The 16,066-nt window shown below is 29.7% G+C and overlaps 2 protein-coding genes across 6 annotated transcripts; one reads left to right on the plus strand and one right to left on the minus strand.

Annotated features, from left to right (window-relative positions):
- The first annotated feature begins 2,355 nt into the window (after positions 1-2,355).
- Positions 2,356-4,231, plus strand: LOC111278559 (auxin-responsive protein IAA1-like). Its single transcript, XM_022865161.2, has 5 exons — positions 2,356-2,683; positions 3,103-3,284; positions 3,397-3,508; positions 3,592-3,653; positions 3,779-4,231. The coding sequence occupies exons 1-5, from the start codon at positions 2,451-2,453 to the stop codon at positions 3,829-3,831; spliced, it is 642 nt and encodes a 213-aa protein (XP_022720896.2). The 5' UTR covers positions 2,356-2,450; the 3' UTR covers positions 3,832-4,231.
- A 2,496-nt stretch (positions 4,232-6,727) lies between these two features.
- LOC111278550 (cyclin-A2-4-like) lies at positions 6,728-13,453 on the minus strand. Of its 5 annotated transcripts, none has more exons than XM_022865152.2 (12): positions 13,140-13,256; positions 11,637-11,993; positions 11,135-11,411; positions 10,301-10,437; positions 9,884-9,976; positions 9,350-9,483; positions 8,725-8,800; positions 7,938-8,014; positions 7,788-7,821; positions 7,526-7,681; positions 7,311-7,445; positions 6,728-7,170 (listed from the first exon to the last, which is right to left on the minus strand). In XM_022865152.2, exons 2-12 carry the CDS (start codon positions 11,931-11,933, stop codon positions 7,117-7,119), a joined length of 1,470 nt encoding a protein of 489 aa, XP_022720887.2. In that variant the 5' UTR covers positions 11,934-11,993; positions 13,140-13,256; the 3' UTR covers positions 6,728-7,116. The 5 variants fall into 5 exon arrangements, with proteins under 5 accessions (XP_022720887.2, XP_089620761.1, XP_089620760.1 ...); XM_089764635.1 differs by having other exon boundaries at positions 6,733-7,170; positions 10,301-10,434; positions 12,314-13,453; XM_089764634.1 differs by having other exon boundaries at positions 6,971-7,170; positions 10,301-10,434.
- Between the last annotated feature and the right edge of the window lie 2,613 nt (positions 13,454-16,066).

A 16,066-nucleotide genomic window follows, 5' to 3' on the forward strand; every position in this document is an offset into this window, starting at 1 on the left:
AGACATAGTGTCATGCTAAAAGAAAAAATAAAAGTAATTAGGATTTAAGAACTTACAATGGCGTCTTGGGCAGATCGATCTCTACAACTGTCTGTAGAAAATTAGAGGGAGCAAGAGATTAAGAGGCAAGCAGCTAAGCAAGAGAGTAGGAGGGAGGCAAAAATGCAAGAGATTGAGGGAATGCAAACTGCAAAGAGCAAAGGCACGGTAAGATGCAACAGATTGACGGGAGCAAAGAGCAGAAAGGAAAAACGGCGTGGGTGGGTAAATTAAAAAAAGTAAGTTAAATTTAGGGTTTTTTTAGAAAAATTTACATATTTACCCTTAGTTATTATAAAATTGATTAATTAGATTAATTCGGTTAATTCGGTTATCAATTTTAAAAATCGATAACCAATCGATTTAACTAATTTAAGCTATTTTAAAATCGATTATAACCGAAAATCGACTAAACCGAACCGAAATGACCATATTTTATAATTTTAATTGGTTAAGTCGGTTTGAACCAATTTATGCTCACTCCTAATCGCTCTTTTTCTCTCTTTTATATTTTCAATATTTTACCTCTTAACTCGAAATTTGATACCAATAATATTGATCTCTCCAAATAAAATATTACTATTGATGAAGTTTTGTTTAAATGATAAGAAAATCTTTAAACTATTTAGAATTTTAAAAAAAATACATCAAATCAATATAAATTAAGTTTGAATTTAAATATTTTAAATAGCTCAAAATTATTTAAACTCAATAGAACTCAAAATAATATCCAATTAAAATAATTGGAAACCATTCATTTTTAATTAAAAATAATTTTTAAATCCGAATAAAAATAATTCGAATCTAAATCAAGCATTCAATTGTCATTTCAATAATATTGTAAAATGTTTTTAAATTATATAAAAGAATTTTTCAATTAGCCGACAAAGAAACATATTCACATGGAAGCCGTGGGACCCAAGAGGGCGTTGTCTCTCACGTAAAGTTGACTTGTACTCCAAAAACCCCAACATAGTGGGTCCCATAAATTTCGTTCTCTTTGATTCTGTGTCTTTGCCTCTATTTTTCACATGTATTTTCCGTGTGGGTCCGTGCTAATGAGAATTTAAACTTCACAATTTTCGCCATTGATTTTCTTTTATTATTTTATTATTGATAAAAATAAATTGAAGTATTTAATATTAATTGTATTATGAATTCTAATTTAATTTAATTATTTAAAAAAATATTTAACATATTTTAGATTTAAATTTCAATAATTTTCTTATTCATAGACAACTATTTCTTTTATAAAAAAATTAATTGTATTCTTATTTTTTATTATTTTTAAGTGACATCTCAACTATCCATTTTTCACTATGGTGATCAGTGAAAAATTTTAAGTATGGTTTTGGTGTTAGGTTTTAACTTAAAAAACAAAAAGAAAAAAAAACTTTGCTTAAAGGAATAAAAATTGATCCTTTTGGTGGAAAGTTGAATCTTAAAGAAAATTAATGGTGTCTGGTAAAAAAGAAAAGAGATTGATTAGTAGCATATGAAAATTTCATCAAAAACACCTACATTCTTTACAACTTAAAAGGAAAAATTGTGGGAGTTTGAACCCTAACAAATTTATTCCCTTTCTCCTTTACAGTAGATAAAATAAAATTGATAATTCCCCAAAGAGCAACTTTATTTAAGGAAATAATAAAGAAATGTGATTAATTTGACCAATACTTTCTTATCATCTCTTTGAAATCAAAAGAGATTTCAGTTAATGAACTATTACTATGCAATTCGAACCTTTTTTGGTCAAAAAGTAGAATTGAAATTTGATCAACAAATTGAAATAATTCCAGAAAAGAAAAAAGAGTCCATTTCTAACCAAGTTCATAGCTACTTCTTCATTTCCATAATTAGTACTGAGTTTGCCAGTTTTTGTTCAAAATTTTAAGTTATTTACTTTTATTTATAATAAAACATTATTAACTAAAATTTTAGGGTTTAAGGTCTATTTTTTAATAAAATAATTTTCAAATATAAATTTACTAAAATTTAATCGAATCAAATTTTTAAATTTCAAACAATTCACTAAAAAACTTACAGTCTTTTTTTTTTTTTTTTTGCAATAATCAAATGGAAGTGGAGGATTCACACAATCACAGCGTATCTTTTTACTATCCTAATAACAACACTGAATAAAGTCCACAAATCAGACACAAACACGCACACGTATCCCGTCCTATAATTCCTGTCACCTACATGGACAAATCACAGCCGCTCTTTTTATGAACACGTGTCTTTCAGGACTGATTCCATGTTTTTGGCTGTTAGATTCTTTCTTGCTTTTTCATATTTATTATATAATATAACGCCAAACCAAGACAAACGTGTCGGTCAATAATTTTGTGCAACCTGCATTTGTTTTTGCTTCCGCTAGCAACAAGTTCTGAAACTTTCGAGGAAAGGAAATGTCACCTGACAACGGGAAAATTTCGCCGGAAAATGATGCCGCCGACTTGAATTTTGAGGCTACCGAGTTGACTTTAGGGTTGCCAGGGAAGTCTAGGGTAACATCTGATGGTGAAGCTAAGTTGGGCAATAAACGTGGATTTTTTGAAACCGTTGATCTTAACTTTGGTGACAAGGATTGTGGTCAGTCCCAGATTGATGTCCAGGAAGCAGCTAACTCTCCCGTTTCAAAGTAAGTTACGAAACTCAATCATGTTTTTCTCTAAATTTATCCATTTTTTCGAATCAGAACGATAAAATATTGAATTTTAGCATTAGGTCGCACTTAGATGAGATAATTTGTATATTTATATTATATTTATTTTATTTTAAATATATAAAAAATTTATTAGATTATAATTTATATCAATATATTAAACATAAGATATATTTTTTAATTAAATTAATATATAATTTTTATTAAAATTTTAAATCACATCATTTTTATATTTTCATATCATTTTAATATTATATAATTTTATCATATTTAAAATTATTAATTTAATCGTATTGGTTAAGTAATTTCTGGTAGCTAAAACAAATTGATAGTTAGTAAAAGATTAGAATCATATTGAAAGTAAGATTGTAAGATTGTAATATTGATGAGTATAGGGTGCAAGTGGAGGGTTGGCCACCGGTGAGAGGCTTTAGAAAGAACGCAATGACGAGTTGCAAATATGTAAAGGTGGCAGTGGATGGAGCTCCATATTTAAGGAAAGTTGATCTTGAGATGTACGATAGTTATCAGCAGCTGTTAAGTTCCCTTGAACAAATGTTCTCGTGTTTCACCATAAGTAAGTAAACTTTTTATCACATCTGTATTTTTTTTTTTTTTTCTCTTTTAATGGTCGCAGTTTTTTAAAAATATAAGGGGTAATTTGGTCTTTAAATATATATTTTTTACAGGGAATTATTTGAATGAGAAGAAAATAATAGACCATATGAATGGAATTGAGTATGTGCCCACTTATGAGGACAAGGATGGAGATTGGATGTTGGTTGGAGATGTACCATGGCAGTAAGTTTCCAAAAATGCCTTTAACCTATTAATTTTCTCTTAAATACTAATACTAATAATGTTTTCTTTTTTTTTTTTATCAGAATGTTTGTTGAATCATGCAGACGTCTTAGGTTAAAGAAAAGCTCAGAGGCAATCGGATTAGGTAAAAATTAAATTCTATTATTAGTAATAATTTTTGCTCTTTTTATGTTTTTTTTTTTTTTCCTGATTTTTGGTACTTATAAAATGTTCAAATCTGATTAATTGTGGTAATTATTGTTGATGCAGCTCCAAGGACACCTCCAAAATGCGCAAGCACAACTGAAAGAAGCCTTAATTAAGCATCCAAAAAAGGAATGATTACAGAGGCTCTTGTTTTCTTCCACCATTGATGATCATGGTGGGCAGAGTTTTTGATTATGTAGGGAGTCAAATGAAAGAAAAAATAAATAAGAGATACGTGCCTGTAATTTTCTTTAAGTTGCACCATTAAGTCCTGGTGCAATTGATGTTGTCGGCTTTTTCCTCCACATCTAAATTCAGGTTTATCTTCTTTTTTTTTTTTTCTCTTCTCTTTGAGATACAGCACATGAATTGTAATACTTTCAACACATCTTAATTGATTCTTTTTAGCATTATAACTTGGAGAAGAAAATTTTGTACCCAACTTTTTTATTTGGATACATATCAAATGTTTGGATGATTTGATGTTATATTGAATTATATGAGTCGTTTAATTTACTTCTTGATGTGTGATTCAAGGATGCTTGTGCTTAAGAAATTGAGAATGAAAAATGATTATAACCAAATTTGTCATTATATTATATGTTAGTATTGAATTTTGTCGCACTTTAATTTTATTAAATTTTGTGACTATGTATTTTGTTATTTTATTTTTAAAAAAATAACAAAATTTATGAAAATTTACCCCTTGCATTTGTAAAATATTTAATATTTCATTTTCTTTATTTTTTTGTCTAAAAATCAACAATGTTAAAAATATAGTGAAAATTTGAATAAAATTAAAGTATAATGACAAATTTTAATATTGATCATAGTCTACTGACAGATTTAACTACAACCATGGTTTTCAATGACGTGTTTAATAATCAAACTTAGGAGGTTCATGATTTGATCAACCAATTACAACCAAAATTCAACTGTTGCCATGATTGTATATGCCCTTTTCAACATTTATACATAGGAATTAATAAATCAAATGATTAAAATCCTGATTATTACTTTTTTTTTTTTTATTTTGGTCTCAATGATTATGCATTTCCCACCATAAACTAAGATGAATATTGAGGTAACATCTTGGATACTGTTGTTTCTTTCGTATAGGGCATGAACTGCTAAATTGGATGGCCAGCAAGCATTGAAATAATAATGTTTTGCAAAAATAAAAACATCGAAGTGACCCCATTAACATGACGCCGAGAAGGGTACTGTAGATATATATGGACAGGAAGGAAATTGAGATCACATATTCACATTCACAACTCTTCATTCCTCCATTTAAAAAGTAAAATTAAAAAAAATATTATTTTTATTATTCAAATTATGGTTTTAATTTTCCTATAATTATTTAAATTTATTACTAATAGTTTAATTTGTATATATCTTTTGATTTTTTTGCTTCCGGGAAAAAAAAACTAGTAACACTTTGATTTCGATAATGGCAATTTTTATTATTATAATTTATAAGAATGCAAGCTGGTGGCTTGCCATGGCGTCATCGTAGTGAAAGCCACCCTTTTTTTCTCTCTCGGGAGAGATAGAAGGTGGACGAAAGAAAAGCGGTTGGTAGTTCTCAGTTTGCTCTTTCAAAAGACACAAACGGACGGTCCAAACCATGACAATATCAGCATTCCTCTCCTTGTTTTTTGGTTTATTATTATTATTATTTTTTTATTTAAAAAAAGAATGCAAATCCAACTTATTAAATAAGATACACGCTTAAATTTCATATTTTCCTCCATTTTTATTTTCTTTCTCTTTTCGTAAAAGCAAGAGAATAGTGACGTGTTCTAATTTTTTTATTTTAATTTTTCTCACATTTCTTTCGTACATTCACATTACTGTAAATTTTGATAAAAAAATTGTGCAAAGGTACAAATTTTTAAAAATAAAAATTTTGAATTCAATTTTTAAAATATTATAAATTCAGTTATCAATAAATCAAACGCCCCATGTTTGAAACATTGAAATATAAAATGACCAGTGTTTATAATGTGAGACTAGCTTTTAGGCCTATTTATATAGGTTTTTTTTTTTTCTTTTTATGGGGTGGATAATTTGCCTTTTTTTCTGTTTTCATACAAATTCTTGCACATGAGAAAAAGGTCGGTAATTTAATTTATTTCCGACGAGTTTCGATTTGATTCGATTTTATGAGATTAATTTTTTTTTTTGAAATTCGAATTTCGGATTAAATCAAATCGAATTTGAGTTTTAGACAAATCTGACACAACCCGATATTATATAAAAAATTATTTTTTAATTAATTATTTAATTTTTTATTTATATATATTTTAAATAATGATATTTTTAAATATTTATATTTAAAATAATAATATTTTATATTTTAAAAAATAATAATTTATTAATTTGAGATAAGATCGAGATCGAATTCAGATATAAAAAAATAAAAAAATTTTAAAAAAGATCAAATTCAAATTTAATAACACATAAAATCAGATCGGATTTAAAATAAGCAGAACCTACCCCGATGCTATCTCTACTTAGAAATCATTTTAATTTCCAAATCTTTGTTCAAAAATATAGCAAAGATTTCAAGTTTCACTCTTTCATTTTTTTATTTGCAAAAGTAAAAATTAAAAAAAAAAAAGACAATATTTTTAAAATTTTCAAAGGAAATGATACAGATTTTATTTTTGAAAATATGTAGATTTAAATGTATTATTGTTAGTATTATTATTGTTTGTGTGTGAACAATCACATTCCAAATAATATTTCATACTAACCAGTTTTATAATTATTAATAAATTATTAATTTTTTAAAAAAAGTTATAGTTTGACATAAAACAAAAAAGTTAAAAATACTAAAATTTAAATCGCATACATGCTAAATATCTATCACTTCTTATGCTAAATATTACTTCTTAAATGATAAAAATTCACTTTACAGTAACAAGTCATAACCCTACGAACCAAGAAAATCTCAATAAGCAAACACCAGAAGGCATTCTAAAGGAATAACATTATAGTAACTTAAAGTTAGAAAGAAAAAGCAGCTCTTTCAATTGAGGCTTCATCTGTCAGCCTTACATGTAGCCGGTTACATATTTCTCCTCTTACAAACATTACAATTGAACAAATTAGTCTCAGTCACAGTACTATTATGCTAGTTTAAATTTAACAACATATCAACAGTTAGATAATTAAAATTTGAGCTTGACGATACAGTTTTGGAAGAACCAAAACCTGAGTTGTAAGAATTTATGGACAGGATTGAACATGAATGAAGAGGTTAGAATATGAACATTGTAGATTAGGTGCAACCTCATGAGAAATGGCAAAATTTAGAGGGAACTTCCACCTGAAAAGTGTGTTATCTGGTTAGCAGCCCCTTGAAGTCATCAGGAAGTGGCCAGGTTTTTTTCTTAGAATAGTGTTTCAAGCAGTTTTGGAGAAGAAAAGGTTGCCACGGATTTAAACTGTATAACAACAAGCTCATTAGAGAATATCTTAGGAAACACTTGAATCAATATTACTACAGTTCTTATAAAAGTCTTCCAAGATGCAAATCGACAATCATAATCAATCGAGTATAATACAAGTTCAAAGAATCTATTACCCTTTGTTGCCTATATTTCAGGCGAATGGCATTTAGAGGACAACCATTGGTGTTCAGCTGTAAATCTTGTAATGCAAGAACTGTGGTTTTGAGATCTGATACATTGTAGGCGGTGTAGTGTTCAAGAGTTGGATTCTGCCAGAAAGTAAAATAAAGTTAAAGCGCTAGATGTATACAATAGAACCAAATGAAGGACCGATGAATAGAGTTCTGACCCATGGGTGACATGATTGATCCAAAGTCCATCTGGCAAGAAATACAGCTGATGCAGCAACGATAGAAGGGGCAAAATTTAAGAAACCATAGTCAATTAGTGTCAGTTCTGCTAGATAGTTTGCCAAGTATTCCAGTTCTATGCTAGGGCTCTGCAACTGACAATTAGGTGCAGAAAATTCAGTCATATGCTAAAATAAAAGAAACTTGGTAGTTGGTGCCACCTGAATTAAGACCAATTTTACCCCAAACTAAATATGTTACCTTGTAAGAAGCTTGTGCTGCCCTTAGGAATCTCCTAAAAACCAGCAATTTATGCAAGAAAGAGAATTAGGACATAATAGAGTATTTTAAGAGTATCAGTATTTCATATGCATACATTGGATATCTGGATTGGGCTAAAGCCTAAAATACCTGAGAAAAGTTTTTGCGGTAGGTGCAAATATTTGAAAACCAAAATACTTCAATACTTGACTCTCCAGTTTTAGCACCTGCCAATTTCTTTTAGTAAGCAACGTAACTAAAAGTATGTGGACAAGGGAAGAAGGCAGAATATAGTAAAATATAATCCAGATTTAAACCTCAGTTGGCTCATTTTAGTTCTATCCAGGTGACCCTATCAATTTCATTAGCACAGCATTTACATGCAAAGTATAATACATAGCTACATGCAAGGGTGCATGCATACATAAGCAAAAACATATACTTTTATATGTATACATATATGAACAAGCGTGGGCCCAAATATAGCTGTTGTGGACCCTTAAGAACCCCATTTTATTTAGCTCAAGATCAAAGCTAGAACCTAAGTACTACCAATGCAGAAAACCTGGGTCAAAAACTTTTAAAAGTCATTTAATAGCCACCAGGAAAAAGAAAAGAAAGAAACAACCAGAATACCACGCACTCTTCCCAACTCTTTTTTTTTTTAAAGTCAGAAAAATTCCAGTTTCAAGCTACATAATTCTTCTCTTTTTTAAGCTTTTTACCCTATATTGGTCCTTTTGCTCTGAACAAAGACACCAAAAGCAATCCATGCCCCATGTTCTCACCTATTCACTGAATTGTTGACAAAATCTCCTACAGCACAAAGTAAAAACTATGTGCAAAATAGAGACCAAAAGAGAAATAGTAACAGGATATACCAAAAATATCACGAATGCTTAAGTAGATGCATGTTAATGAAATAACAATGACATACCTCCTCTCTATTGTAAGTGTTGTCTGTGATGAAGCAAAATTCTTCTACACGAGGTGCACATATTTCCTCATACTTGCTTCAAGGATAAAGGGAAACTAATGTTAGAATTACAATAGGAAAGCAAATGCAGAAGTTATTTCATGATGAATGCACCATTGTAATCTTCAAAGCTCTGAGATTAAATCATTTAAGTATACTACCCAACTAGGCTCATTATGATTAAATTAACATTCACACAAGAATAAGTTTAAGGCTCTGATATGACAACAGTACGGGATTACTTTCCCCTGCTTGCAAGATTGCCATTTGTCAAACTTGACAGGAAACTTTTCTAATCGTTCGAATTTTGGACTGTCTCTGAGGCACTGTGATCATATTTTTTAACTTTTAAATGTTGCCATTATGCGACAACTATCTTCTTCACAACATCACTATCAGTGTGAGGCAAGACTATGGCATAGCAGTACTTAGCATAAACGATGATTATTTAGATTCCTTGTTGTTCATTTTTATTTTTTAATTGCAACATCTAATGTATTTGTAGTACTAAATACAAACTAAAATTTTTGATTTTTGACTAAAAAGCAATCATGCAACAATCTCTGCTATGGATGCGAAAGCTTACGAGGCTATCAGCATGCAAGTGATCCCAAGAAGTTGAAGTCTCTGTCTTTCTATGTAATTTTGAGAGAGAAACCAATCAATTAGATGCACTGTGAGGTAAAGTGTGTCAGGCACCAACTTATATTCTTCAGATACCTGAAACCAAGATGGTACTTCCATTTAACATTTGTCTTGGAAACAAACAAAAGAATTCTGTCATTGAATAGCTATTATAAACAGCTAAAAATATACCAATGGTTTTCAACCAAAGGCAAGCATTTATCTGTATCAAAAAGTTAATACCTTTTAATGTTGATATACATCAGGAGCAATAATAAATAACTAGCAAAACATTTTTCATATCCACACCATAAACACTGTTGCCCCAAGATGACATTTGACAATGTATTTGTGTATCATAGCCAGAAATATTTTGTGGACCAAAATTAAATGGGGAATGCCTGTTTGTACTTGATAGTTAAAAATCTAAAAGCCTAACTTCAATGACTACATTTTATGCAACTAAACAATAACTAGATAGCAGAACTATACTAACCTCCACAAGCCAATCAACCAAAATTCCCCGCATGCTTTGAGTGATATCTCGCTGTATTGTCTCCATAAAATTAGGATATGGCCTGCGGACAAGCTGAAAAAAGAAAAAGAGATTAAACCAAATGCAAGGATAAAAAGTTCTAGCTAAGGGGAAGACACTAGAAAGACAAAAAGTGTCCCTGTTCACTCCCTGACTGAAGTATGAATTCAGAAGTGAAACCACAAATGTTATGGGATAGAAATGAGTAAATTCAAGTCATATAATTTATATTGAGCTTGAAGTAGTTACTCATGTTACCAATTTTGCCGGTTCAGGGGATGAAATTCATTAGTTGCTTCGTAAATCTAAGGGGAGGAATAATAATGGATTGGGAACATGAAAGCGAAACAAAGATAAGATTACAGCCAAAGCACATACCTCAGCAACATGCAAGTTGTTATAGATTTCTGGGGCATAGAGGCTGCAAAGTTGAAGATCCTTCTCATCTGAATCGATGTCTACAAAGTCTGGATCATTAGATGTTATTGAGGTCCCAGAAAAGCTAACCTTCTCTGCTGTAACCATTTCAAAAATGTCAGTATTTGCAGCATGAAGCTATATAAAACAAAAAATACAAGCATATGTCAACCTATATGGCTATATCTCCAGCTTATAACCATTACCAAAACAAGAAAGCAAGCAATGCAATGTAAATTTTATTTCCCAATCTGGAAAGAAACATATTGCTTGCAACTAAGGTTCCAAGACAATTAGTTTTACGAATGTATTACTATGAGAAGTCTCCACAAGACTTTATATTTTACTAGATACGGATGACACAGCGAACTAAAACAAGAAATTTATAAAGCTATCTTTTGGGTATTGCTTCGATTAGTGTTTGGAAATAAACAGTCATTGCTTAGCTTTGTTGCTTATGTTCTTCAAAAGATTGTCAGTTATTCCATTCAGAAGAAATCCCATTTTGTACATAGGAGGAAGCAACTATTTGGTTTTGAAAGCACCTCAAATTAAAGCTGAGAACAATCAATTTCGCCCTTTCATAGAGCTGATCACCCCACCTAATATCAATAAGTTGTATCACCTATCAATATAGGTGTCAACAGTTGCACTCAAATGCCAACACAATTGTTAAGCACACAATTCTCTCTCCACGATGTACTTTCCCCAATGCCGACCAAACCTAATATTATGCATTCTTTCATAAGCACTTTATCATCAACTTTGGAGATAAGGGTAGAGGAGAAGGCTAACCATTTCTTGGAGGACTTTGGGGTTGTGAAGGCTTTGTGGAACTTTGATTTACAAGCCAATGGCAATGTATGCCATCATTTATGCTATTTAACGGAAGAGTAGCATCTCCTTTAACATTAACAGAGCATGTAACTTCTAATTTAGGTTCTATTTTTGCATTCTCTTGAATACGTTCTTTTTGTAAATTGGCTTGAGTTGGCTGGACTTGTGCTACTCCATCTGGGGCCACTTTGGACACAATGGCTGGCCCTTTTCTAGCCCGTTTGCTGCTCTTAGCCTGGCAATATCAAAATCATAAATCTTAAGTAATAGGTGGTATTGTGTTTCTATTATTTTGCAACAAAAATATCTATCAACAGGTGAAAGTACAACGGTATCTGAGTAGTTAAAGACAGTTTTCATGAACAGATTGAATATGCATACCATAATATTTTTTTAAAAAGTATACATGCAAGACCACAATTAAACTGATATTATAATTCACTAAGGATGGAATGTTAACCTGGATTTTGGTTGCATTAAAGCACTTATTATATGAATTTTTAGAGCAAACATTAGTGACATCCTGAAGCACTGCTCTCTTCTTACACTGAAGACCTGCATTTTCAGGTACATTGATGTTATTTTCTTCCAAGGCCGTTCTTTTTGTATTTGCTTGCAAAACCCGTTTCTGATCTGGTTGATTAGGTGCATTTAGAGGTGGCAATTGTCCAGAAGCGTGCAATGCAGCCGCTCGAGCACGTGTAATTCGACCATTAAGTGCTACAACATTAGCAGAAACTACATTTTCTTTCCTCATTTTTACAAGTCTTGGAGAATTACAAGACAGAGCACTAAAGTGAAGCTAGAAAAGTGAAATCTGCATCAATGGTCAAAATCATACCAAGTCAATATCAGAATAAGGAGATCAAAAAACAAGATCTCACTAACACTTATATCTTAAACATAGATTGGTAAAAGATATGGCAATGTCAGATAATAAATCTCACAGGCAGATGAGATAATGCCACAACAAAGAACCTTATATACTTCAAATTCACAATAAGAACACAAATTGGTATATCCATCCAAAATAATTGTTCTCCATACTAATATTTGTCAAACTATGTCTCTTTACACTTATGATTTGTTCTGTCAGATTTGAACACGAAATTACTATAACTTCACCAAACCACTTACTACATAGTAAATCGGGTGATGCATTTAGGGAACGTTTGGTCCTTTCAAGTTGTTTGTAAGACAAATTTGCCTGCCTCAATGTTTTTTTCTATGAGAAATCCCATTTCACCTATCAATATAGACATAATTTTAAATCCCGAAATATGAACAAATTAAAAAGGTTGCCCCCTCACATAGAAGAACAGAATAAACAAATCAAAAGCTAAGACAATGTAAAAAACTAAAACGAAAAGACCTTGAAAACTTTATCAAAGGAAACAAATGGAATATTGAATCTGAGATCTTTGAGAACCTAGGATCTAGAAAACAAAACATAGATTTGAAATCTTACAAGAAAGCTTCCTTCTAAATTTTGGTTATAGTATTTACATATGAAGGCTTTAAATAGCAATCTAGAACAACCAGAAATCAGGGTAACACATGCAAAATTCAAAAACATTTGACACAATCAACAATCAACAATAATGTACATTCAAATTTGACAACAACAAGAACCAGAAAATGAAAGAAAACAAAATTTCTGTCTCAATAATGTTTCCAAATATAAAGTAGTTTGAAAAAAGATTCAACTAAAAAGTCAAGATCCTTGAAACCAAAAAACCAAAAAGAACTCAACCCATATTTTCTTAAATACCCATTTCCCTAAAAGCTTCAAAATTTTCAAAAATTGAAGAAAACCAAGAAAACCCAAATCGATTCGGTGACTTATGAATCATTATACTTTGAACTTCAACAACAAAAAAATGTAAAAAAAAAAGAAAAGAAACTATGGCAAATGCGTATTACATAGAATTAAAAGAATGTGTATAAAGATTGAAATTTTGACCTGATTTTTTATCCTTTCCTAAGCTCAAAGAAACATCTCTTAGAGCTTAGAAGGAAGAAAAGAAGGAAATGTTTGGTTTTTTGTTTTCTCTACCAAAAAGAAACGAAGAGAGTGAAGTGAGCGGGGTGGAGTGTGGGGTTTAAACTTAGAAATAAAAAAGAAAGGAAAATTAAAATAAAACAAAATAAATGATTTAAACTTTTGTTTTTCCAATAAAAATGATTTAAGCCTGGATTAAGAATATTTTAATCGAGAGTTTGCTGGTTAACCGGTTGACCAAAAATACTGAAAACAGACAGTTCATAGTCCCACCTAGGGTTTGTTAAATTTAGTTTTGTTTGCTTTTATTTTACCGCTGATGTTTCTACGTGTTTGACCTTTGGTTAGACTTCGATTCGTTGGCCTCTTTACTGCTTCTAGGCATTAAAGGGTACGATGGTCAATTTGAGCGCTAGATTGGATTTATTGTTGGATGAGTAGGAAGACAAAGCATTTGATAAACTTGAAATTTATGTTAACTAGAAAATTAGCCCGCCTATGCTCGCTTCGGGTCATAAATTTTTTTTTTTATTTTAATGAAATATAAATTATTTAAAATTTAAACTTAATAATATGTAAAGTAATCAAATTTAAAACTGTCAGCTTAACTACATTATCCTAATCTAAAAAGTTAAAAAGCAAAAATTTTGTACAATTAAATGTATTGCCAACTCAAATTTGATTTTCATAACAAATATCTATTACATATTTAAGTAATAGCTCACGTTTATATTTATAGAAAGATGTTATAAAATTTTTATAAATGTGAGTTGTGGATATGAGTAAAAATTTAACAAACCTATTAAAAAAATAGAATTTCTTTTTGTAAGCAGATTGAAGATTAAAAAAAAAACAACTAATTAGATGGTTTAAAAAACTTTTAGTTTTCAATATGACATTCCTATTAGGGTTTTTTTTTTCTTTTTTTTTTCTCGAGATACTTCATATCTTTTATTTATTTGAGATAAATGTAGTTTTTAATTTTTATTTAGAGTAGTTTTTAATCTTAGGAGTAATAAATTTTAAAATGTTCAATCTATTAAATAATTTAATTTTTAGGCGCATTAATTGATTTAAAATTTTTATTGTAAATTACTTTTAAATTATTATATATTGAATGGCATTTTCAATTGTTATTTAATTATAAAAGAATAATAATAAGAACAATTCTAATATACTAAAAAAATTACCAACAATATAAATGGCATAACCAAAAAAAAATATTAAAATTTAAATACAAAATCATAAATTAATAAATAATAAAATCAATATATAACAATTTAATTTTAATTATATTTCATATAACTTATACAAAAAATTTATCCCTTCAATTTTCATCAAATTTTTTCTTTTAGAATTTCTCTATTTATGATATACTAATTCTTAAATTTGTAATTTTAAATTTTTTCTTAGAAAATTTTACCCTTAATATTTTTCCTACTAAAATTTTAAAAAAAAATTTCAATTAATAAATTATTCTCTAAATTAAAAGAATTTGCGCAAAAATAAAACACCTCCCCACCCTATGCATGTCTCTATTGGTAGCCCACAGACCGTTAAACTCTTTGTCTTTTCCAGTCATAAGTCTTAACCATGTTATTCTCTTCCTTCTCGTCTCTTTCACACTCTCATCTATCTTTCACGGCTCATCTCTCTCAAACTCTGTTCTCTATCTCCTCTCTCTCAACTCACAAACTCAATTTTCAACAGTCCAAAATATCACCTTCCCCCTCCGTTAAAGTAGCCCGTCGACCTCCCTCTTCCGCCTTTCTTGGCCCTACCAGTGATTCGATTCAAAGTTCATCCCACTCACCCATGTAGGCATAAAATTTGGACAATGGAAAGGGGCCTTCGTTACCTAAGTCAGTTCTCAGACCCATTCAAGGTTCAACAGAAAATTACAAATATTTAAAAAAGAGGTACTTATTTGTGCTCATTTGCTTATTGTATTAGATTGAGCTTGAATTTATGTCTTGATTAAGGTTGAATTGATGTGGATTAGAAATTATGACTATTTGTTTTTGGAGCTATTTTTTATGCTCGAGTGAATTTTTCCAAAAAATGAAATGATATTTTCTCGTTACATTAGCAAAAGTGAAAAATTTTTACACTGTTTTTCTCTTTTCATTCTAGCCACCGTCTTGGCCACCGCAAGTGTCGGCATTGGCTCCAGCAGCCCTAAGTTTGGACCTTCAAAATTTTTATTACTTTTTTCTTTGCTTTTTAGGAGATGAATCTATTAATTTAATTGGGTTTTAATTTGATGTAATAATGAAGTGGCTAATTAAAAAAGCTTATATGACAATAAAATAACTAATTAATTAAGGTGACGTGGCAATTATTTTGTGATTTGGCATTCAAATGAACAGTAAAATTTCTGGCAATAAATTGAGGATTGGGGACAACTTTAATATACAGGGATAGACAGATACACGTGTAATGTAATTATTATTAAAAGATGATATTTAATAAATTTTAAATATTTATAATTATTTTTATTTTTAGATTGTTTTGTATAAAAAAATTTTATATATAAAGAACAAACATTGAGAATGATAATAATTCATCTTTAAAAAGAAAAAAAATAAGAAGAAGAAAATTGTAAGAATAAATTCCAATCAAATTATTTTTGGAAACAATTGGTAACATTTTAGCATTCAATATTATTATCAATTGAGTTTTTCAATTTGATATTTCTATTTGAAGGTAGGATTCGAACTTCATAGGATGGTTAGATTTATGAAATGAAATTTTTTTTTTGTTTTTTTATATATTTCAATATTATACTTAAAAATATAATTCCTATGTTTTGCTTGTGCTTTTGATATTAATATCCTTCAAAAACAATATTTCAAAAACAATTGTGACAATTTCCTATTGATGATATC

The sequence above is a fragment of the Durio zibethinus genome, chromosome 8 (assembly GCF_047325235.1).
Source record: "Durio zibethinus cultivar Kanyao isolate XHJ-2024 chromosome 8, ASM4732523v1, whole genome shotgun sequence".
In the NCBI taxonomy this organism is placed as follows: Eukaryota; Viridiplantae; Streptophyta; class Magnoliopsida; order Malvales; family Malvaceae; genus Durio; species Durio zibethinus.